The sequence below is a fragment of the Chenopodium quinoa genome, unplaced genomic scaffold, assembly GCF_001683475.1.
Source record: "Chenopodium quinoa cultivar QQ74 unplaced genomic scaffold, ASM168347v1, whole genome shotgun sequence".
NCBI lineage: Eukaryota > Viridiplantae > Streptophyta > Magnoliopsida > Caryophyllales > Amaranthaceae > Chenopodium > Chenopodium quinoa.
The window spans coordinates 488,766-513,302 of record NW_018744128.1 but is presented as its reverse complement, the minus strand read 5'-3'; the positions used below and the strand labels follow the sequence as shown (position 1 = coordinate 513,302).

Sequence of the window (24,537 nt, the reverse complement as noted above, 5' to 3'; positions counted from 1 at the left end):
AGAGAAATTTCATAGGTTACTATTATAATTTAAACCAATTACAACTTTACAATCCATCAGAATCAGAAAATGTAAACCCAAGTTAGTTTCCAAAAAAAAAAAACCTAATAAGAGTAAAAATATTTGCAACCAACTGCAAATCCAACCCCAGCTATACCCAAACAGAAAGCCATAGTTATCAACAATGTTAACCCATTACTTCCACTTCCATCACCACCTTCGTCGCCCTGTTTTCGCTTCCCTTGATCACAGAAGACTTGCTGCTGCTGTTGCTGTTTTTGCTGTTGCTGAAGTTGAGATACTTGAAATTCAAGCAACGTCACAAACTGTCTGTAAGCAAAAATCTGCATCGAATCTTGCACGACAGCACAGGCAAGCGCATCTCTCTCCTTAGTCATCGCGGCATACTTAGCTTCTGCTTCGCGTGCTCGTGTCTGAGACAACCTTAGTGCCTTCAGAAGCCCCATTTTTCTATCCCCAACATCAAATTCATCCCCATGATCATGATCACCCACAAAGTTCTGCACTTTTTTTCTTTTCATAGGACTGATTACTGTTACATTGTCAGGTAACCCTGAAAAGACTTTTGTAGGGGGTGGCAGATCACAGTTTTGAATAAGATCATTTCCTGGTTTTTGTGACAACATAACTCCCATCATCAAATCATTCTCATCAAACCCTTTTACATTAAACATCTGTTGGTTCTTCGGCGTCGCCCCAGCCCAGTTAGCCATTAGAGTGGTTCCTTTCTAAGGTCAGTTAAGGTATGAATGAAGTTTTGGTCATCCTAGATTTTTACACAAAGGAGAGAAATTTGTTAGTTTGAGGCGTAGAAGAAAGAGAGACTTATTTTTGTCTAATCTTTAGGTTTTTTAATTTGTTTTATGTTGATCAAGTTTTAAGTTAAAAGGGTGGTTGAGAGGGAAGTGGATACCTCAAGAAATGGTGGGATGTTAATTTATTTTTAAAATGTTTGCGGAGGGGAAATGCTTTTCTTGCGTGTGTGGGATGCTATAGCATTGACAAAACGTTACAACTTTTCTTACTTTTAATATTGAAAGATTCTCCTAAATATGAATTGTAGGAAAAAGAAAGGAATTAAGCATTTTAATTATTTTTGGACAAAAATTAAGGGTGGGTTGCTCGGAAAAAGGTTAACCTATAGAATATGAATTACCGAGTTTATTCACCTCTTATTCTTCTTTTAAATCATTCTGTTATTTTATTCGGAAAAATAATTTTATGTAAGTAGAGATGGAGTTATTTTTAAGAGGTAGAGGGAGTAAACACTCAATGCAGATGAACTAAAGGGTCTCGACTACTCCACTTGCATGATTCATGGAGGATAACATGTTTATTTGCTATAATTTCTCACATTTTAGGGGAAAGTACCAATTGAGCAACAAATAATGAGTTATATTTGGACATTGCTAGTTGCTAAAAATAATTGTTAACAAAAAGATGCTGGATATTCAAGTAAACTTTTCAGTTAAAATTTGGTGAGAAAAAATAGGATGAGGTGAAAAAAATAGAAGGTGCGAATCCTCTCATAGTATTAGCATATATAGAAAGGGATTGAAAAGGAATGGTCAAGTCTACCTAAGGTCAACTCTCATGCTTTGAATAATTTGAAACAATCAAATTCCATTATCCATATTCCATATAGTCCTTATTCAAGATGCTAATCTTTAATAATTGTAGCGTATCGTATCAAATTTTAATGTTTCCTTTCTTCAACTATTTATTTGGGATAAGATAATGCAGAGTATTTGAAAAATAATATATAGGATCTTATTATATAGTTAAAAATAAAAATATTAATCTATTTGTACGGAGTAATATTTAACATTAATAACACTGATGTATACTACTGAGTATTTATTAGGGATAAGATAATACGAGTACTACATGAGTACATGTAATATAATTTTGAGGACATCTTGGGCTCATATTTAGCCATTTGTCCATTTGCATATATCATAAACATTTATAAATATAATATATAAGACATAGAAAATGCAATGCAATTTTTTTCTTCTTAAATTGTTGCTTCCACATGCAAATTATTTCTCCATCACCCAACCTCATCTAAATCGAATCATCTTAATTTCATGCATGCATCTGGTAAGAGATTTTGATTCGATTGCATAAATATGATATTTTGATACCAATTTTTTAGAAAAAATAATTATGATGATGGATAAGTAGCCACTAATTAAGTAATTTCCTAATTATGATCAAGTCCTCTTTTATAGGTCGGTTGTGTTGTGGCCCCAGTTTGACGACTTCAATTTGTCTTCATAGCTTGTACTTCGTATTTTTTAATGGAACAATATTGGATTTAAGCTCAAAAAATTCATTAAAAATAAAATATTTGAGATTTAAGCTCAACTGATGCATGGTTGTATACTACGAAGTATTGTATTGTAATATCTTGTAAACAAGAGATTATAAAGTTAAATCACTATGTTTTCACATACAATACCTTTAACAAGCAATATTGTTTCACTAAATTAATTTTTTCAATAGCTAATCTAAGGAAAGAGCTAACAAAGATGGCAATGACTTGGCTTATACCATATTTAAATATGAGTATGACAAGACACAGCACAACCTAACACGTACAAACAAGCTAAAACAATACATGTAAATGAAAATTTGGCTTATGCACATAAGTATGACACAATTAATGATAAGTGAAATATGGAGTATGATCAAGGCTACTACAAATCTACAATATGGTTGCACTAGAGCTTAGATCATGCCGGGGCTTCCCTCTTGAAAATGTTGATCGACACGTATATGTATAGCTAGTGGGTAATTCACAAGTTGAACCTTATAAATAGGCCCAAAAAAGATGGGCTCAACACGACATATGTTTCACAATCATCTTACCAAGGCAGAACTAGAAATATATATTAAAGGGGCTATAATAAAATTTTGTACTTTTAAAGGGGGTCGAATATATAAATTAACATATTTTAAGCAAAAATTAACAATTTTTAACTTATTATTTTTACAGAAAAATTAAAAATTGGTCAGGGGGCGCAGCCCCGGCCCCACCGGCCCAAATGATGTTCCGCCCCTAATCTTTACAGGCTAACTAACGTTGACATGTGAATTTGAGCGTATATTCATTGACTAATTAAATAAGAGTATGTAAGTTTACCATAGACATCAAAATTTAATGTTACCGAGACACTAACATTTGGTTATGGATCCAACATTCATCATTTGACTTATATTATTCTAGTTTATCATTTGCCCTAACCCATACCTCCCTTTAGCCCTAATAGCCCACATTTTTACTCGAACCTGATTTGGCATGACAAACCTACTTATAATAATCAACTTTATAATAAAATTATAAATATACGGATATCCTAGTGAACAATTCGTTTCAAGTTCCATTACACATCAATTTGTGATAGATGTTTGTACGAAGTAATTTCTTATAAAATTTAGTAAACAAGGAAACAACAACGCTGTTGGATCACAATTCTATGGATCAACTTTCTAGTGAAATAGGCCCTTAGAGAGAGAGAGAGAGAGAAGGGCGGGGGGGGGGGGGGAGGTAAGGGAGAGTAATAAGGGATCCTTTCCCTCAAGCTATTCCTAATGGAATTGAACTCCCAACCTAAAGATTAAGAGATGTAATTCTTAGGCCCTATTCTTTTGAGTTTCTAGACAGAGCAGAGCAAGGTAGGACTGGGCAAGGCAGGGCATGACAGAGCAGAGCAGATTTTAGCAGAGTAGAGGCAGAGCAGATTTCATTATTATTATTATTATTATTATTATTATTAGTAGTAGTAGTAGTAGTAGTAGTAGTATTACTACTAATACTATTATTATTATTATTATTATTATTATTATGGCATTATTATTATGGCATTATTATCATTATTTATTTATTTATTATTATTATTCTTTGATTTTTTGTAAGATTTTTTTTACTCTTTTTATAACATAATAAAATGTGTTAAATAATATAAAATATTAATTATTATCATTATATATTAGTTATTATTATCAATTAATATTATATATCAATTATTATTATTAAATATTAATTAATTATTATTATCTATAAATATTAGTTATTATTATTAAATATTAATAATAATTATTGTTAATTTTATTAAATATTAATTATTATTTTTAAGCAGAGCAGGGCATAGCAGATTTCAGAAGAACAGAGCAGAGCAGATTTCAGCAGAGCAGAACAACTCAAAAGAACAAGACCTTACTATTATCATTAATTATACTTGTATTAGATCGGTAAAGACTAGTTTATTCTAATAATTTATGAAGATGAGAATATTACCATGCACAAGTTCACTTAAAATCTTAGATGAAAAAATCGCGCATCGCACGGGCTTCCACTAGTAGTAAAATAAATTAGTGCATAAAACAACATTCAAGTGTACAAATCATAATAATGAATAGATAAATTATTTAGTTTGATCATCGACAATTTTATCTTGTGGCATCACTTCCATGTTCATGTCATTATTTTGCTCCAATAGTTTCTTCTCAGATTGTATATCACCCTTAATAACTTCATCATCGTGTGCTACTTCACCCACAAATGCAGATTCTACTCCTTACCTGCATAATAGATAAGAGAGCAACAAATTCTTCATAAATAATTAAACTTTTTTTTAAAAAAAGTTATAGTATATGATTAATGATTAATTTAAACGTATTGTAGACAAAATAGAGGATCAATTTGTCATTTAATTAGTCATGGATGATTGGATGAACACATACTAGTAAGTCAAATCTGAACCATTCCTTAGATAGTACGTTATGAAACACTGCTAGGGAAAGCAAGCTAACTATTTAGTCTATCTAGAATTTTGACTTGTAGTTAATTGATTAAAGTGTTAAAAATGAAGATCAAATCTTGTATACATTATTGGCTTTTTGCGGCTCTTTTTACACATTGATGGGAAAGGGGTCAAAATTCTTACCTTTTCAATGATCTACGAAGTGGGCATCTTTTGCGGTTTCCTCCGCCACATTTGCTACATTACAAACAATATCATGCAATTTTCCATCTTGTGGAAGTTGATGTGCCACATGAGCCACCTCCTCAGCCACCATTTCAACGGTCTCTACCACTGTTTCAACTGTCTCCACCACCGTGTCAACTTCATCTACCATATGATCAAGATATCATATAATAACCACAGCTTAAATTAATTAGCGAGAATACTATTTTATTAATAATGTGGAGTGTACTCTAATATATACTCGTACTACGTATATATGTTATTAATCAATTAAATAAGCCAAAGTATACTTACTTTTTATTGCCAATAGTCGGTTCCATTTTTTAGACGCAAAGGGCAAAATTAGTGGCAAAATTACACCAACCAACCACTTAATTTGATTGAAACTAATCTTATTGCTATCTATGTCCTTAAATTATTGTCTTCCTAAGAATAATTACAATTGACACATACGAAGTACTTCGTATAAAGAAATAGAAGTGAGGATGTGTGTGTATGCTTATGATCGATAGTGTTCAAGTAAGAAAAAATTGATATATGTTATGAAAAGAGAGAGTAAGAGGATGATACTTGCTGTTGGAAGGATTTGGAAAATGATTTTGACAATTACGTACGTCGTGAGATCACAAATTTTATGTGCTTTAAGGTTAAGCTACTCACAAAGAGTAGTGTTAAACACTTTCTCAAAGGATTCACTTACATGATTTGTTTTGTTTGGGTTGGGTGGAGTAAAATTTGTTTTGTTATTTAAATTAACATGGGAAATTTTGACAAAAGTTTGCAATACTTAAAAATTCACAACAATTACGAACATGCTCATTCCTAATATCTTATAGCTCCAAAAAAAAACACATTATATTGACAAGATATACCTATTTAGCTTATACCTATTTGATAGAATTAGATACGCCTATTTTAAAAAGGAATAATGTCTTTAGGAAAACATAATTCATTATACCAATTGAATTTCCGAAAGGGTCTAAATTGGCAGCTGATCCTTCAACATTTTAATTATTGCCTTGCCCTGCAAGTACTACTCCCCTGCATGTATGCATGATCATGCAAGAAATTAAAGTTACTTCAATTTCCAATAATAATGGAAAATAAATGCCATAACTTTCTTTTAAAAAATAAAATAAATTAAAACTTACATGTAAATTTTCCTGCTTGTATTAACATTGCTCCAAGCTAGTGAACCACTCAAGACCCTAGACCTTCTCTGATTCTTGAATGCTGATATATAGATGAAGCTGCTTTGATCATTGCTAGAACTCGAAGATGATCTAATTTGCGATGTTTGAATTTCACGGAGTTTAGGCTGTTCAAGTTCAATGTCTCCATTATAGATATGAGATTGTACAAGTTTGTAAGCCATAATGTATTATTAATATTTATAAATATTGAAGGATTAGGTGTATGATAAATATTCACAAGGCCAGCTACAGGTAACACGTGCATAAAAATTTTCCATGAAAAAATTAAGAATTAAAGGCAGGCATATATAATTATTAATACTAGGGCTTTCATCAAATATTTATGGATGTTTTTCTAAATTACTTTGGAAACATGTCACCTTTGAGAAGTACAAGTCAACTTTAAGCCATTTTATTTCCTTTGAACATTCTTAGTAGATGCCTATTTGTTCAAGCAGTTGAAATGGTCTAGGATTTTGATCTTCCTTGTACTTAGCTTGGAGCTAGCTAGCCTGCCTGAATATCACGTTAATTAATGAAGACTCCACCTTGATGAGCTTTATTATTTTATCTAACTTTGTGTTTTATGATGGAAGTCAAACCCAACAGGTTATATTTTATTATGGGCTGCTATAATGTGTTTGATTTTATTAAGCCCAATATATGTAGGATTGATATTTCCAAAGTCCACAGTTTATCTTAACTTTGGGCTGCTGGAGTATTTTATCTAAGTTTATCTAACATTCAATTTCTGATTTTTATATTTACCTTTTAAGTGGTTAGATATTTTGCTAATATTAGTAATTATCTTAACAGATTTGTTTTGCAGATTCCACGAAATAAGGGATAATGATGATATTATCCTCTTAATATTTGAATTTATTATTATCCTAACAACTTCTGTTTTTCAAATTCAAATTAAGTTGTTAGTATCCCTTAGAAGTAGGCTGGAAATACTTGTTGTTTGATCGTCAGTTTTGAAGCCTATCAAATAGCGTTTGTTACAACGTTAAAGACTTACAACGGCTAGCTTCAAAATTCAAATTCAAGTTCTAGTTCTACAACTCCTATAAATAGCGTTTCGAGTGTCACTAGTAGAAAAATTGAAAAAGGCACCCCCTTTTCCCACCGGTTCTTAAAAACCGGTGGGAAAAATAGTGGGCTTGATTTTGGATAATAACTTTTCCCACCGGTTCCTGATAAACCGGTGCCAAATCCTAATTGTTTTTGTTAAAATAAAAAAAAAGGAGGAAAACAGATTTGCCACCGGTTCAACACAAACCGGTGGGAAAAGTTGTTTTAGAAGCGGTTCGAACCGGTGGCTTTTTTTTTTAAAAAAACCCGCCTTTTACCTTCTTTTTCCTTCAGCACTTCGTTTTATTACTATTCCATTCGCATTCCCCATCCCCTGCTTTCCCAATTGCCGTTCTTCTCGCCTCCATAACTGCAACTTCATCAATTATTCTTCCTCTCTCGTTCTCGCCTACATACGACCCTCACCATTGCTCTCGTCCTTCGCTGTCGTCCTCCATTGAAGCGCATTCTGGGTTTCTCACCTCCATTTCCGCGCAACTCTTCTCTTTCTCTCCATAACTTTCCTCCATTGAAGCTCATTCTGTCGAGCTTTCTTACCTCCATTGAAGCGCATTCTGACTTTCCAACTGCATTGTAGCAGCTTCGAGGTATTATTGATTAATTTCGCAATCTAGGGTTAGTCGTTGATTTAGGGTTTTATGTTCTTTGTGGTTTGCTTTAATTTCTTCTTTAATTTTGAGTTGTGCATATTTTCTGCTGATCTGAAAATTGAATGTAGAATATGTTCAACAATGACATGGGTACTTGGGTATGCAATGACTAGCATTAGCAGGAATTGGCTTTAGCTCATAAAGTGTGATGTTGCTTTTGTTCTATTGGTGCATACGGTTCTTATCAGTCGTGGGTTTTATGAGTGAAGTGCATGCTGCTAGGGATGTGTGGATTGGTGTGTGTTCAGTGCTTAATGGAGATCATGGATAGACTCTAAGGACAACCTCTGGAGTTTCTTGTTGATGAATTTATATTTTAGAGGGTGTTGATGAATTCAAATTAAGGATTTCAGGATTACTTATTCCAATATTTAAAACTCGAAGTGCATATTGTCATGATGCATATGCACTTGCCCACTTGGGTTGGGGGGGGATGATTGAAAGACTTTAAACTGAGGTTTATTGATAAAATAGGACTGCTGGTTTTTAAAGCTTTTAAAATCTTCTGTTTGTATATTGAGTCAAGTTGTGCTTTACGCTATGAAGACATGATTTCTTGTATATGTATCGATAGTTGTTTAATTTATCTACATATGTTTTTAGTAGTGGAAGTCACCTTTTTTACGAGAGTTTTTGGAGCATTAATTTTTTGTTATATTTGTACTTGTATGGATGCATAATTATTATACTCCTCTGATGTTGATTAGATGGTGGCCTGGTGTGTGCTATGGAGATTCGTCATAGATAAAATTTGCTGGGTGTTTTCGTTGGGGGAGCATGGTGGTGTAGTGGTGGTTTAATTTGGTGTTGAGGATATAACCATGATTAATCTACTTTAAGTTAATTATTTGAGAATTACCTTAATACATCTAGATTAAACAAAAGTTATAAATCCAATGGCCTATTTGGTATTGGACATTTCATTTGAAATGATGGATTTAGCCCAATTCACATGATTGGGAATACCAGGTATTTGCATTTGAATTTGATCAAAATTCTAGCCTTTATTATTTTATGTTTAGCCCATAGCATTTGAAATCCATTCCCATAGATAGTCATTTCTAATCCAAAAAATTGCTCTCCTCGACTCTCTCTCCTCCTCTCAGCCACCATTAAATGCAGAAAGCAAGATTAGCTTGACAGTGCTTCCTCAAAAATTTAAAAAAACTAGTGATTAGCAATTGTTAGTTTGGTTAATGATGCGTTATTCTTTAGCAATGTATGTAGGTATTAATTACTTACTAACTTTTGTTTTTTCTTTTTAATTTTTTTATAGATTCATATGTGAATTGAAGCACAAGTTTAGCTTGAAGACTACAAATTTTGCTCAATTGTGGTATGAATTAAAAACTTAGTCTATGTTTCTTTTTCTTGATTCATGATGAAAGTTTTCTCATGCCATTACAACTTGTGTATTGTTTAATGACAAATTAATACAAAAATATATAAATGCTTTCATCATCATATGCCTAGATACCCGTTCAAGGCTTTCTCATTAGGAGAAAGTCTTGAATAGTCCCCGGTTGGGACTGTTCTTGAACGTTTACTCTCACTTAGGTGGTGAATGTATGTCTTCTTTTTTCGATTTTAAGGAACATCTTGGCTTAGCATTTCCTCGATCACCATGTTCTCTGGGTACATGTGTGGGCAAGTTATTACCTACATCGTGTACTTGGAAAACTGGGTAGAAATGCTGCCGGATTTTCCTTAAAATTGGAAAGTCGACATACATTCACTAGTGAGAGTAAACGTTCAAGGATGGGTTAGGTTGGAGCGATAAGGACCCTTTGGAAGCATATATGCATTATTGTATCTATATGAATGTTATATGCATGGTGTGTGTTTGAATTTGATTTACATATATAATAGATGTAGCAATTATACATTATTCGTAATATGTTGCCATGTTTAGAGGCAATTTACTTAATGGAGAAGGATCGTGGCTGGATGTATGGTAGACATGATACATTGGAATTCTTTGATGGGGTTCAAGAGTTTTGTGAGAGGGCTTCATCTTATCAGCGCAGAATGGGTTTCGATTGCCTCTATTGTCCTTGTGGTGATTGTAATAATGTGAAGGTGGTTAATAGTGTTGATATCATTAGAGATCATGTAGTTTGTCGTGGGTTTAGGCTTAAATACCATGTGTGGATTTGGCCCGGTGAAGAAGGAGAGTACACTGGGGATGTTATTGGGAATGATGTGTATGATGATAGAAGCAATGATATTCGTGTGGACGAGGAATACAAAAATGATGAATTTATTGTTGATAATGGTGATGAGGATGGATTTGATGATGATCAGGTGGATGAGGTGGAGGATGAAGGGGTGAATGAAATGATGCGTGGTGTTGAAGGTGACGTGTTTGAGTCGTTATCGGAGGCTTCTAAAAAGCCTTTGTATCCTAGGTGCAAAAAATACTCCAAACTATCAGCTGTGCTAACACTGTTTAACATTAAGTCGAAGCATGGGTGGACAGACAACAGTTTTACGGCTTTGTTGATCGTGTTAAGTGAGATGTTGCCTGACGGGAATGAAATTCCTAAGTCATACTATTATGCAAAGAAGCTCATGTGTCCATTTGGTTTGGAGTGTCCATTTGGTTTGGAGTATAAGAAGATACATGCATGTCCTAATGATTGTATTCTTTATCGAAATGAATATGAACAATTGGAGGAGTGTCCACGATGCAAGAAGTCGCGCTACAAGCGCATGAGTTGCAATGCTGGTACGAAAGGACCTCTTGCGAAAGTGTTGTGGTATCTTTCCATCATTCCAAGGTTTAAGCGTCTTTTCTCAACACCAAAAGACGCAAAAAACTTGAGGTGGCATGCAGAGGGAAGAAAGAAAAACAGAATGCTGAAGCATCCAGCTGACTCCCCGCAATGGAAGAACATTGATATGAAGTTTGGTGAATTTGGTGATGAAGTCAGAAATTTAAGGCTTGGGTTGTGCACGGACGGGATGAATCCATTTGGCACTCTTAGTACCCAGCACAACACATGGCAGCCAGTACTTTTAGTGATCTACAATTTGCCTCCTTGGTTGTGCATGAAACGTAAGTATGTAATGCTTTCACTACTAATAACTGGGCCAAGGCAACTTGGAAACGACATAGATGTTTATCTTGCGCCACTTGTTGACGATTTGAGAAAGATGTGGGACGAAGGGGTTTCCGTGTTTGATGCTCATAAGAATGAGATGTTCACCTTGCGTGCGGCTCTTATGTGGACCGTTAATGATTTTCCTGCATATGGCAACTTGTCTGGGTACAAGAACAAAGGAAAAAAAAGCATGCCCCATTTGTATTGATGACACCCCAAGCATACACCTTGACAATTGCCACAAAGAGGTGTATTTGCGGACTCGAAGGTTGCTAAGGCGCGATCACCCGTACTGTAGGCAGAAAAAGGCTTTCGATGGGAAAGCGGAAGAGGGGACTGCGCCTAGGCCATTGACTGGTGAGGAGTTTTATGCTCAAGTTAAGGGTATACGAACAGTATTTGGGAAAACAGAAAAAGCTTCGGACTCAACTGCTCTCTTTAAAAAAGAATCAATCTTTTGGAAGCTTCCGTACTGGAAAGAACATGATGTTAGGCACTGTCTTGATGTAATGCATATAGAGAAGAATGTGTGTGATGCTCTTGTGGGAACGCTGATGAATATTCAAGGCAAAACAAAGGATGGAAAGGGTGCACGGTTAGATTTGCAAAAGATGGGGGTTCGTCCAGAATTGTGGGCTCAGGAAAAGGTTAGAAAGGGAAAAGAACAGGAAAAGAGAGATGAAACGAGTTCAAAACAAGGAAAGGGGAAGAGCAAGGGAAAAGGAAAGTCCACAGATGCGTTGAAGAAGAATTATGATGGAAAAGCAAAGGATGCCAAGGCTTATTTACCTCCGGCTTGCTACACATTGTCAAGGGTAGAAAAACGGATGTTTTGTGCATGTCTGTACGGAATTAAGGTTCCATCAGGGTATGGATCTAACATGAAAAGATTTGTATCCTTAAATGAAGAATTGAAGCTGACAAGTATGAAATCCCATGATTGTCATGTTCTTATGCAAGTATTCCTACCAATTGCAATACGTGGTATTTTATTAAAGCACGTGAGAGAAGCTATTACAAGCCTCTGTTCTTTTTTCAATACAATATGCAGCAAAGTGCTTGATCCTTGTGCACTTGATGCTTTGCAGGTGGATGTGGTTGTGAATTTGTGTAAATTTGAGATGTACTTCCCACCCTCATTCTTTGACATAATGGTGCATCTTATTCTTCATTTGGTGCGTGAAATTAAGTTGTGCGGTCCAGTGTTCATGAGGTGGTGCTATCCTTTTGAAAGACACATGGGTACATTGCAAAATAAGGTAAGGAATCGGGCTCACCCGGAAGGAAGTATGATTCAAGGGATCGCGGGTGAGGAGATTGGTAATTTTGTGGCCGACTATATAGCTATTGCTGAACCTATTGGTCTTCCTACTTCTCGACATGAAGGGAGACTTGATGGTCACGGCACAATCGGGTCGAAACGAATGTCACCTGACCGAGATAAGTTTTTACAAGCACACCTATATGTGTTGCACCATGTTGCAGATGTTCACCCATACTTAGATGAGCACATGGCTAGTTTGCGTGATGAATTTCCATCGAAAGGTGAAAGGGCATTGATGCAGATGCATAATAAGAGGTTTGTGAGTTGGTTTCGTGATCGAGTGATGGGTAGAATGGATGAGAGTGTCACTGATACAGTAAGGTGGCTTGCTTATGGTCCTAGGGATGATGTTCGCTCGTTTGAGGGATATGACATAAATGGGTACACTTTTTGGACTGAGCGTCAGGATTTGAAATCTTCCTCGACCCAAAACAGTGGTGTAACGCTTGTGGCATCGTCAAGGGAGTTTGCAAGTGCTAAGGATAAATCACCCGTTGATGCAGAGTTATCATACTATGGTCGAATTCAAGAAATACGGGAGCTTGATAATTGTAGCTTCACGATTGCTCTTTTCCGGTGTAAATGGGTTGATAATATCATGCGTAACGTCAAATATGATGAATTTACTCTTGTAGATCTTAGCCACCTAAATGACAGTGCGGAACCATTCATCCTTCCATCTCAAGCTAAGCAAGTGTTTTACGTAACTGACCCAGCAGATATGAAATGGTCTATTGTGCTAGCTGGCAAAAGAAGAATCCTAGGCATTGGAGATGTCGAGGATGAGGAAGAATATGATGCGTTTGATGACTCGGCACCTTTCACTGTTCCTAGACCTGTTGTACCAAATGACGTAGACGACCAAACCAATTATGTGCGATTAGACCACAACGAAGGAATATTAGAATGAGGTACTATTTTCAGCAATTTTGCAATTTTAGGTGTTGAAAGTATTATCAAATGACAGGTTAGCCGAAAATGAATTAATTAATTGTCATAAGTATTATAATTAGGCAATTTATATTTGATTTTATAACTGTACCTTACAAATGTATTTATAATACAACTACTAACGTGTTATGATTGTTATGGCAGGTGATTACATCTCATAGCGGACGATCAGGACCGTGTTTGTGTTGAGGATGTAGAGGATGATGATGATGACTTATCTGAGGATGGTGATGAGTTGTATGATGTGAACAAGGAGCCTGATTTGGGTGAGGCAGAAGATCAGGCTCAGGATGAGTTGGAGCGTAGGCTGGATGCATTTGAAATGGAGGCTGAACAAGCGCCTCCTATTGAAAATGCAGCTTCTGAGACGGTTGGTGAGAACGCTACTTCCCACAATCAAAGCCAAGGACAAAGTGGAGGAGGGGTGAGGGCACCGGCTAAGAAAAAGGTGAGGGGTCCGACGACAAGTTTCAAGAAACCCGTCGGTCCCATGGTCCTGGAGTACGACAAGGCGGGCCAACCTGTAGGCAAATTTCGTCATCCATATGCTATTCACGTTGGCATTTGTGCGCGTAAAATCCCGATTACACTTCGTATGCGGGAAGTACCTCCAGGCTTGATTGACACATTTTGGAATGATACAAGGGCAAGTGTTTTATTTGCATATTTATACAATTATAAATACCTTTACTTTAATGTTATGTAAAAGGGGAAACTAATAATCGACTTTATTTGTTTTTGCAGAGTCTGTTTAATATTTCTAATGATGCCGCCAAGCGAAGGGTGTTTGAATCTTTGCTAGCGGAAAGATTCAGAGGCTTCAAGAGCGAATTAGTTTGTGGTTGGATCACAAAGAGGAAGAAAAAACCAAACAAGAAGAAATGCAATGATGATGAAGTCATCAATGAAGAGCTACTCCCATGGCAAAAATGGCCAAACATATCGAAGGATGATTGGGAAGCTTTTGTTATTCAACAAAGTACAAAGGAAGCAATTGTAAGTTTAAGTAAATTTGATTACAATTGTATAATATATTATCTCTTTTTGAAGTAATAATACTAACAATTCTAATTACGTAGGAACTGAGGGAGCAAAATTCCAAAAATGCAAATATGAAGCAATACACCCAACGTATGGGGTGTAAGACATTTGGTGAATGGAGGGAAACGTGGGTCAACGAAGGAGTATACCCCACTTTTCTACTAGGGTCGTCCAAAGGACCCTCTTCTTCCACGATCACTACGCTGGTGAGTCGTGCTGGTGATTTCTTCTGTTCATTGCATGCGCATGACAAGGAGACCGGAAAATGGGCCATTAAGGCTCCGAAAACCAAAGAAATGGCTGATAAGCTCGTAAGAAACTACGAACTTGAGAACTCTATGAATATTTTGCATAAATATCACTTATGGATGCTATTGGTTTCTGTTTTTATTTTTTTTTTGCTACAGATTGAACACACTGAAGAACTGGTTGAAGGCAAGCTCGTCCCAAGTGTAGAAAAAGACCCTTTCACCTTGGCTTTGGGAAAGCCCTACCATCCATGACGGGTAGTAGGTGCAGGAGGCTCATTGCTAGGGTGGGAAAAGGTGATGGGTCCAGAGTATACCAAATCAGGAAGATCCCGAGCAAGTGTGAACTCACCTCATGACTTGGTTTCCACGGTGGCATCGATTAAGGAACAAGTCCGCAACGAGCTCGTAAGTGAATTTAACGCTTGGGCGAAGCAAATGAACCTGCCGAGCTTGCCTTTCCCCTTGAATACACCCGTCGACTCATGTAGTCACCCAAAAGGACAAGGGGAAGATGATATACATGGAGACGATGATGCAAATGAGGTAGTTTCAAAACTTTTAGTTTTGGCATATTGAGTTATGTAGGATCTAAGGTGGAAATCATTAATTTCTTGTTGCAGGATGGTACGCCTACACATGCGGACTCGAGGGAGCTCGATAATCCAGCACCTCATCATTTTCCAGATTTACAGGTGAATTTGTTTAGTTCTATCTTATTGAATATGGGCACATTATCAATCTTAGTGAATATGGGCACATTATCAATTGTGTAGGAAACGACCCCTTGTGATATGTTTGGTTCTAATAACAAAGGTCGGAGAGTGAAAAAGGGTCGAAGAAGAACTCTTCGAGAGGTTCAGCTTTGCATGCTACTCCACTTGTTGCTGACACGGTCCTTCAAACGTTGTCTAAAGATTTAACATTTCTACACAACCGTGTTAGTATGTTGCCTAGTGACACTCCCATTCAAGTTCCACTACCTAAGGCAATGTTCCACTTTGATGAGGATGCAGTTGCATGGCTTAGCAAAGAAGATGTGAAAGAATTTCTAAGTGGTTCAATGCTTAACATCTCCCTCGTTCAAAAATTCATGAGGTAATTTAATGCCAGACACTATTATGTTATTCAGATTAGTGGTGATTGCTTGTCATTTAATTTCCCATTAATATTTTGTTACCATGCATGCAGAGCACTACAGGAGCACTTACTTGAGATTGATTCTCCGTGTCAAGTAGGGTGGTTATGCCCCGAGAAAATCTCCACTACTAGAATCTTAGGCAACTACCCTGACGTGTTGTACTATTTTGAACAGGGTATCAAGGAATCATTGCGTGCGGGTGACAAGTTCATATTCGCCCCATGTTTTGAGGAGTACGTTTGACCATGTCAAATTCATTTGTTTCCCCTAATTATATGTTGTACACGGCTAATTATTGACTTGTTTGTGTATTGTCCATTTTTGTAGTGCACATTGGACCCTGCTGGTGATTTGTGTTCCCGGTAACACCATCTTCCTTTTTGATTCAGCTCGATTGCCTCATCCGAAAAAGCTCCTCGTGAAGTCTATATTGCGAAAGTAAATATAGCTATCTAGTGTTGATTATCCTTACTTAACTCATTTATTATATTAGTCATACTAATCAAGTTTGAACTTACTTTTCTATAGTACTATGAAGAAGATAAATTGCCGAGCTCCTCAAGGTCCTACATGGAAATCACCGATGGTAATGCTACATGATTTTGTGATTTTTATAATAAACGATGTGTAAGATGTTGCTAATTTGTTATGCATGTTTGATTCATTTACTGTGTTCCTATGCTAGTGCGCACAACAAGATAACGGAGTTGATTGCGGACTATACGTGATGAGATTCATGTTGGACATAATGAGTCATTGTACAGACTTACAACAGCTTGATGAGGTATGCCATTGACTTAGTTAATTTGCTTTTGTGGTGTGTTTTGATAAGAGAAAACCCTTGAATTGCGTCTTAAAACCCTTGAATTTTTCTTTTAATGTGATTTCAAGCCTTAGCCGCCTCTAACTAGGTAATAATGACATGTTAAGAGGAATAATGAGCTAATTTGATTAAAAATATAGAAAATAGGCATACAAGTAGTGATATAGGCCTTATTTCGGCCATTTTGAATGAAATTGCGTCCTAAAATCATTCAAATGCTCTTTTAATATGATTTCAAGCCTTAGCTGCCTCTCACTATGTAATAATGACATGTTAAAAGAAAGAATGAGTTGATTTGATAAGAAGTGTAGAAAATAGGCATAGAAGTAGTGATATAGGCCTTATTTCGGCCATTTTGAATGAAATTGCGTCCTAAAACCATTCAAATGCTCTATTAATGTGATTTCAAGCCTTAGCTGCCTCTCACTATATAATAATGACATGTTAAAAGAAAGAATGAGTTGATTTGATAAGGAGTGTAGAAAATAGGCATACAAGTAGTGATATAGGCCTTATTTTGGCCATTTTGAATGAAATTGCGTCCTAAAACCATTCAAATGCTCTATTAATGTGATTTCAAGCCTTATCTGCCTCTCACTATGTAATAATGACATGTTAAAAGAAAGAATGAGTTGATTTGATAAGAAGTGTAGAAAATAGGCATACAAGTAGTGATATATGCCTTATTCGGGCCATTTAGGTTGAAAATGCGTCTTAAAACACTTGACTTGCTCTTTTAATGTGATTTCAAGACTTAGTTGCCTCTAACTAGGTAATAATGACATGTTAAGAGGAATAATGAGCTAATTTGATTAAAAATATAGAAAATAGGCATACAAGTAGTGATATAGGCCTTATTTCGGCCATTTTGAATGAAATTGCGTCCTAAAACCATTCAAATGCTCTATTAATGTGATTTCAAGCCTTATCTGCCTCTCACTATGTAATAATGACATGTTAAAAGAAAGAATGAGTTGATTTGATAAGAAGTGTAGAAAATAGGCATACAAGTAGTGATATATGCCTTATTCGGGCCATTTAGGTTGAAAATGCGTCTTAAAACACTTGACTTGCTCTTTTAATGTGATTTCAAGACTTAGTTGCCTCTAACTAGGTAATAATGACATGTTAAGAGGAATAATGAGCTAATTTGATTAAAAATATAGAAAATAGGCATAGAAGTAGTGATATAGGCCTTATTCGGACATTTTGAATGAAATTGCGTCCTAAAACCATTCAAATTCTCTTTTAATGTGATTTCAAGCCTTAGCTGTCTCTAACTAGGTAATAATGACATGTTAAGAGGAAGAATGAGCTAATTTGATTAAAATATAGAAAATAGGCATACAAGTAGTGATATAGGCCTTATTCGGGCCATTTAGGTTGAAAATGCGTCTTAAAACACTTGACTTGTTCTTTTAATGTGATTTCAAGCTGTAGCTGCCTCTAACTAGGTAATATTGACATGTTATGAGGAAGAATGAGTTGATTTGGCAATAAATGTAGAAAATAGATGAAGTAGTAGTCATATAGGCCTATGTATTAAATTTTTGCCTAACTTAAATTGCAAATGTATTTTTACATACATAACCTAAGTAATTAATTCTAGCTAACATCATTTTTGTTTAACCAAGTTTTGCAAGGTACAGAAAGGAGGTCCATTGACGAGCAAAGAGCTGAATGAAGTTCGAGACATGTTAGCGTCTTTCATCACATATAATTTAATTTGAACTTGTTAACTTATACATTAATTATTAGTATAGTTTGTAAATATAACACCTTTTAATTAATGAGTTGTAAAAGCTATATGACATTTCATTTTATCGCATTTACGGTTATTAATTAATATTTATGTATTGTTGTTATTATTCCAATGTAAAAATTATTATATTTTTAGTATTTTTAATAATAATATTATAATAATAATAATAATAATAATAATAATAATAATACGGGTAATAATTATTATTATTATTAATGTTATTATAATATATTTTAATGGCAGAATTAATACAGGATGTGCAGTTTTTAAAATTATTTTGGGCACCGGTTTTTTCAATGAACCGGTGCCCAAAATAATTTTAAAAACTGGCGCGCTGACTTTTGGCACCGGTTCACTGTGAAAACCGGTGGGAATGTTGAAGTTTTGCCACCGGTTCACTTGAAAACCGGTGGGGAAAGTGCTCCATCTATAACATAAATCAGAAGTTTTGCCACCGGTTCACTTGAAAACCGGTGGGAAAAGTGCTCCATCTATAACATAAATCAGAAGTTTTTGCCACCAGTTCACTCCAAAACCGGTGGGAAAAGTGGTTTTTGCCACCGGTGGGAAGTCTTTGAGGATTTAGCACCCCCCAAATCAAGAACGGTTCAAAACCGGTGGGGAAAGTGTGGTTTGAACCGGTGGGGATTGGGGTTTTTCGCCTAGTGTGTGCTTAAGAAAACAACAACAAGAACACACAAGAATTATCAAACTTCATACGCTATAGCAAGAGTTGTTAAATATTTTCTCTCTAGTATTTTAATACCTTATTGTGTGATTGTTTCGAGAGAAAAGAAAAGTGTATCTAAGAGTGGAAAAAGAATATATCAAAAGTGAGATATACTTAGAGTAATATTATAATACTCAAAGTATTTTAGGTAGCTTTTTATCTTTGGGAATTGAGTTGCCAAGGTGTAGCTGGGTGGCCGCGGAAAGAAGATGGGAGATCTTCTAGGTGCTTTAAGACTCTAAAGGAAGAAATAAAAAGATTTAAAATCCTACGGGTTGGATAACCCTAGGCGGAGACGTAGGCATATTTGCCGAACTTCGTAAAAATATCGCTGTGCCTTGTCTCATTTTTATTTGCTTTACTTTACTTGTTTTTATTTCTGTTTTAATTCGTAATTTATATTTTGCCTAAGTTTCAAAGTTTGGTTTTAAGTTTTGAACTGAATCTCAAAGCCTTGACTCTGATAAGTGAATCAGTTTATTCCGCCTTAAAACTAATATCAAGACCTTGAGATTTATATTCACGAAAATTTGCCATACTCTATTCAACCCCCCCTCTAGAGTATATTTATTGTTTATTCCATTACCCTATTGATCCTTCAATTAACATTAAATATGCATATATATGATATAGTAGGCTTTTGTTGTTTGATTAACAACGTTAACTATAATATATAGAGATTTAGGGAATTTAATTAACAATTACAAGCTGTCATTGAAGTGAGTAGCTGATGTTTGTGCTCTTAATTGATACAAGTATAGAATAATTGATACATTATCACCACATCATTGCCTACAACTTGCTCTTCATCGCAATGCAAGTGATCGAAATACATCAAGAGTGATAACCTCCATGGCTCCATTGCATGATAACAATTAACAAGCTTAATTAAGCATATATAGGCCATAGGGTTCGAAATGGATCCAACCTTGCAATTATTATTTAAGAGGTCTTAATAAGTTTGATTAATTCTCTTACGGGGCGTTTGGTAAATGGGAATGGGAATTTGGGGAATATAGGGTGGGAGTGGGAATGGGAATTAATAGGTGGGAATTCATGAAATAATCTCAATCCCTTATTTGGCATATTTTGAAAATAAGATTGAGAAATTTTAAATCCTATGTTTGGTATGTGGGAATAATAGAGGGATTAAAAGCATAATTTACAAGATTACCCTTTGCATATTAAAAAAGTGTAAATATATGTCACAAAAGAGGGGGTAGTATTGTCTTTTTAACAATTCAGTGAATTTCCCCAAAATATTACCTGCCCCCCGAGTAATAAAATGTAGGGAATACAAGCTAATTTTTCCCAAGCCCATTCCCTATATCATAATTCCCACCAACCAAACATAGATTTATAAAGATTAGGGATTATTATTCCCATTCCCAACCCATAATCCCACTTACCAAACAGCCCGTTAATTCTATCAATTTTTCTCATTTTTAATGAGGCAGCTTACTGGCCCATGTACTAGCTACTAACTACACTATTAGAGTATATGTTGTGGAGTGTTTTGCCACTAAGGAAGTACTTATCACAGACACTACTGTTTGTTAGTTAATAAAAAGTATTTGGGTATGGTTTAATAAACGACTCAAGTTTTTGTTTAATAACAAACTACTCGTATATAAATAAATATTGCACCGCAATTGAAAGGTAGAGCCGCCCATTTTAACACTAAAAGCCTAAAATTTTGTCTTAATTATATTGGTTTTAATTTCTTTTTGTGCAATATAAAAAAAAAAAAAAAAAAAAAAAAAAAAAAAAAAAAAAAAAACCCATATTAATTTAATTAATTTGGTAACATTAGGTAGAGAAATGGACGATGATTAGTTCACAAGCTTCGTCTTTATTTTATATCATGTTTCTTTCAAGGCTAAGATCTAAAGCTTTGAGGTTTTAATCGAGGGCAAGATGACTATTAAGGGCATGATAGACTAAATTAAGCTCACATTATGCCATGTGAATGCTAAATTTTAAATAAAAATAATTAAGGGGTGCTAGTTATAAATTTAACCTCTCATGCACTATATGAGCCAATAAGTGGAACATTTTCCTTTTTCCCTATTTTTTTGGTACATCCCAAATTAAAATGATTTTTTTATTTTTATTTTGGCAAGTTTAGTTTGATATCATACAACTTTATAGTATTACACTAGATTAATGCCCGTGCGATGCACAGATTTAACAAAAAAAATTGCGTAATTTAAAGTTGTATATTATTAAAATAGTTTTAAAATTAATACGTAACATACTAAAATAATAGTATTTGATATTCCGATCCTTAATTCAATGGTTCATAGGAGGTGGATCGGAGAAGAAAAAAACAAACAAAATAGGGGATGGGATAAGATGAGATGAAATAGAGGGGAGAGAGTTTAGCTCAATAGTCAAAGCGATCTTTTGGGGAAAAGAAAACAGTAAAATCAGTTTATTTTTGCCACCCCAATTCAAATTCATCTCATTAAATAAAAAACATGATTGGCAAAAAAAAAAAAAAATTACAAAACATAATTTGATGAAGTTAGCTTAAGATTAGGGGGAAATTTTTTATAATGAAGCTGTCACGTGGACAATAGTGATGTCAACATGACATGTTTAACTAACAATTTATAGTAGATTCTTTATCTCTTCCTTTTTAAAAGTATGACTAAACATTTATGAATAATTGAATAGTGTACTGTTGAGACAATTACGCCCCATTGAAATGTTTATGTACATAGTTACTCTTATATTATATCATTACATTTATGAATATGTTGAGACAATCGTGCCCCTAAAAATATTATTCAATTTTTATGAATATTGTTGAGACAATTATGCCTATTAATATGATTATTTACATACAATTTTTATTTAATTATTTATTTTTATTATTTTCTTTTTATGTATTTTCCTTTATTAATGCTGGCAACAACTTAAATTGTGACAAACCAATTAAAAAAAGCTCCCCGGATATAGTTAGTTATGGCTATTTTCCTTTATTAATGCTAGCAACAACTTAAGTTGTGACATAAGACCAACTAAAAAAAAGCTCCATGTGTATGGTTAGTTATGACGCGTGCATTGCGCTCGTTAGTTGCCCTACTTAAAAGTAAAAATTTAACTCAAATAAGTGCATGTACTGGCAAATTTTTTTTTTTTTTTTTTTTTTTTTTTTTTGTGATTAGCTGAGATATAAATATTTTTTTAGTAACTAATATTTCAACAATTTAATGTACTATCGTCCATATTATTACATTTGATTGAGCTGAGATAATACTTTTTTCAAGAATTAGACATGTGATATAAGTTGTTCAAAGACAATATTTATTTTACAATCATATATGATATACAGTAAATTCTTAGAGACAAAATTGCCAAATTTATACTCCTCCATTTTTTTAAGTGCATCGGTTTTACCAACACTAAATTTTAGGATGGTGAATTGAAAGAAGTAAAATTTTGTGTAGGTGGAATTCGTTTGGAGATAAAAAAAATTTAAATTGAAATTAGGGGGCGATGGTTATTAAAAAAATAAAGGATGTGAGAGGAGCGGAATAATAATAATAAATAAATAAATAAAAAAGTGCGGGAACATGTGAAGATGGAGATATAATTAAAAATATGTATGAAAAAAAGGGGTCGTCCAAAAAAAAAAGGAAGTAATGCATTTACATAAAAACTGCCGCTTTAGAAAATGATGCACAAATATTTTAGTTGATTGTATGTAGAAGAAATAAGATGACCAAATAGGAAATCATAATACAGTATACAAATATTCTTTTAAAAGATTTTGGCCAGAATAGTCATGAAGTATAAAATAATATTAGAATAATATTTTAGTTGACATTGTATGTATAGAAGAAACAAAAATAGAAAATTCATATTATCTCACTACTAGAAAACAGCCAATCAATGACGGAAAAAATCCGTAGGAAAACCCTAAAATTCCGTCAGAAATGCCCATTCCGACGGAAGGCACCGTCGCAATACATGTTGTAGGAATTTCGCGATATTCCGTCGGAAATTTCGTCAGAAAGGTCCATTCCGAAGGAATTTCCGACGGATTTTGTTCTGTCGGAGTCAAGATTGACTTATTTGGAAAGTCCGTCGCAATGTTCCGACGGAATTTTCCGTTGGTATGAGTTATATTCCGACGGAATTTTCTGTCGGAAGAAGTATATTCCGACGGAATTTTCCGTCGGAAAAGTCAATAAAAAAAAAAAATTAGTCCTGCTCACCACCACTCCACCACCCTCTAACTTTAACCCTAAGCCCAGACCACCCAGCGCTACCTACCACCACTGAACCCAGCCCAGATCCTCCCTACACCTAGCCCAGATCCTCCTAACCCAGACCCACCCACGCCTCCCCACACCACCAGCTACCACCACCATCTACAAACCACCACCGAAACCACCATTCCCCACCCTCCCCAACCACCACCGAAACCCACCTTAAACCACCACCGACACCCAACACCGAAACCTACCTAAAACCACCACCCACACCCAGCACCGAAACCCACCCAATAAAACATCAAAAAATTCGAAAAAAACAACCGAAAAAACATTAAATATCTAACAACAAATTAATGAAAAAAAACCGGAAAAAACATCAACAAAAAACCAAAAATACAACAAATTAATTAAAAAAAAGATATGTACCTTAATTCGACCACATAAAACCTCAAAAATGGGTTTACGAGGCCAAATTCGACCATGAAAAATCTAGATCTAGAGTTTTCATGGTCGGAGTTGTTGTCGATTATAGCGGTTTGTAGTTGTTGTTGACGGTGCAAGAGTGAGAAAGAGAAAAGAGCAACGAAGAAAGAGAAGAAGATAGAATGAAGGAGGAGAGGAAATCAGAGAGGAAGAGCAGAGGAAAGAAGAGAGGAAAGAGAAAGAGGAAAGAGGCGGAAAGAGGAGAGAGAAAAGAGAGATGAAAGGGGAAGGGGGAATTTAGGGTTTCCGGGTTTTTGTATCGTTTTGTTATTTCTTTTCTTTTTTTTTTTTCCGTCGAAAAAGCTTAAACTTCCTTCGGAAATTTTCGACGGAATTAAAATCCCTCGGAATTTTCCTACGAATTTTAAATCCGTAGGAAATTAATATTTTCCGACGGATTTTTTTCCCTCGGAATTGACCGCTTCCAACGGAAATTGAAGGATTTTTTTCTCTCGGAATTGATTGCTTCCGAGGGAAAAAAAATCCGTTGTAATATTTCCGAGGGATTTTCCGTCGGAACTAACATTTTTCGGCGGAATTTTCTGACATATCCAATTTCCATCGGAAAATTCGAATTTTCCGAGGGAATTTCAGTCCGTCAGAATCCGGCCTATTTCTAGTAGTGTCTAAATATTCCTTAAAATGATTTTGGCAAGAAAATAGGATGGATTTTTGGAGGGAAAAAAACAGCACCAGAAAGTAACACGTGCCATTTCTGGTGTCTGTTTTAGTATTATGTTATTATTTTATT

The 24,537-nt window shown here is 35.0% G+C and overlaps 1 protein-coding gene across 1 annotated transcript; it reads right to left on the bottom strand.

The window, feature by feature from the left end:
- Positions 1–104: 104 nt before the first annotated feature.
- Positions 105–734, bottom strand: LOC110692841. Its single transcript, XM_021869923.1, has one exon. The coding sequence runs from the start codon at positions 732–734 to the stop codon at positions 105–107; it is 630 nt and encodes a 209-aa protein (XP_021725615.1).
- Positions 735–24,537: the final 23,803 nt, after the last annotated feature.

Bases quoted from the DNA above. Each gene is read 5' to 3' on its own strand.
- LOC110692841 (XM_021869923.1), bottom strand. From the start codon at position 734: ATGGCTAACTGGGCTGGGGCGACGCCGAAGAACCAACAGATGTTTAAT.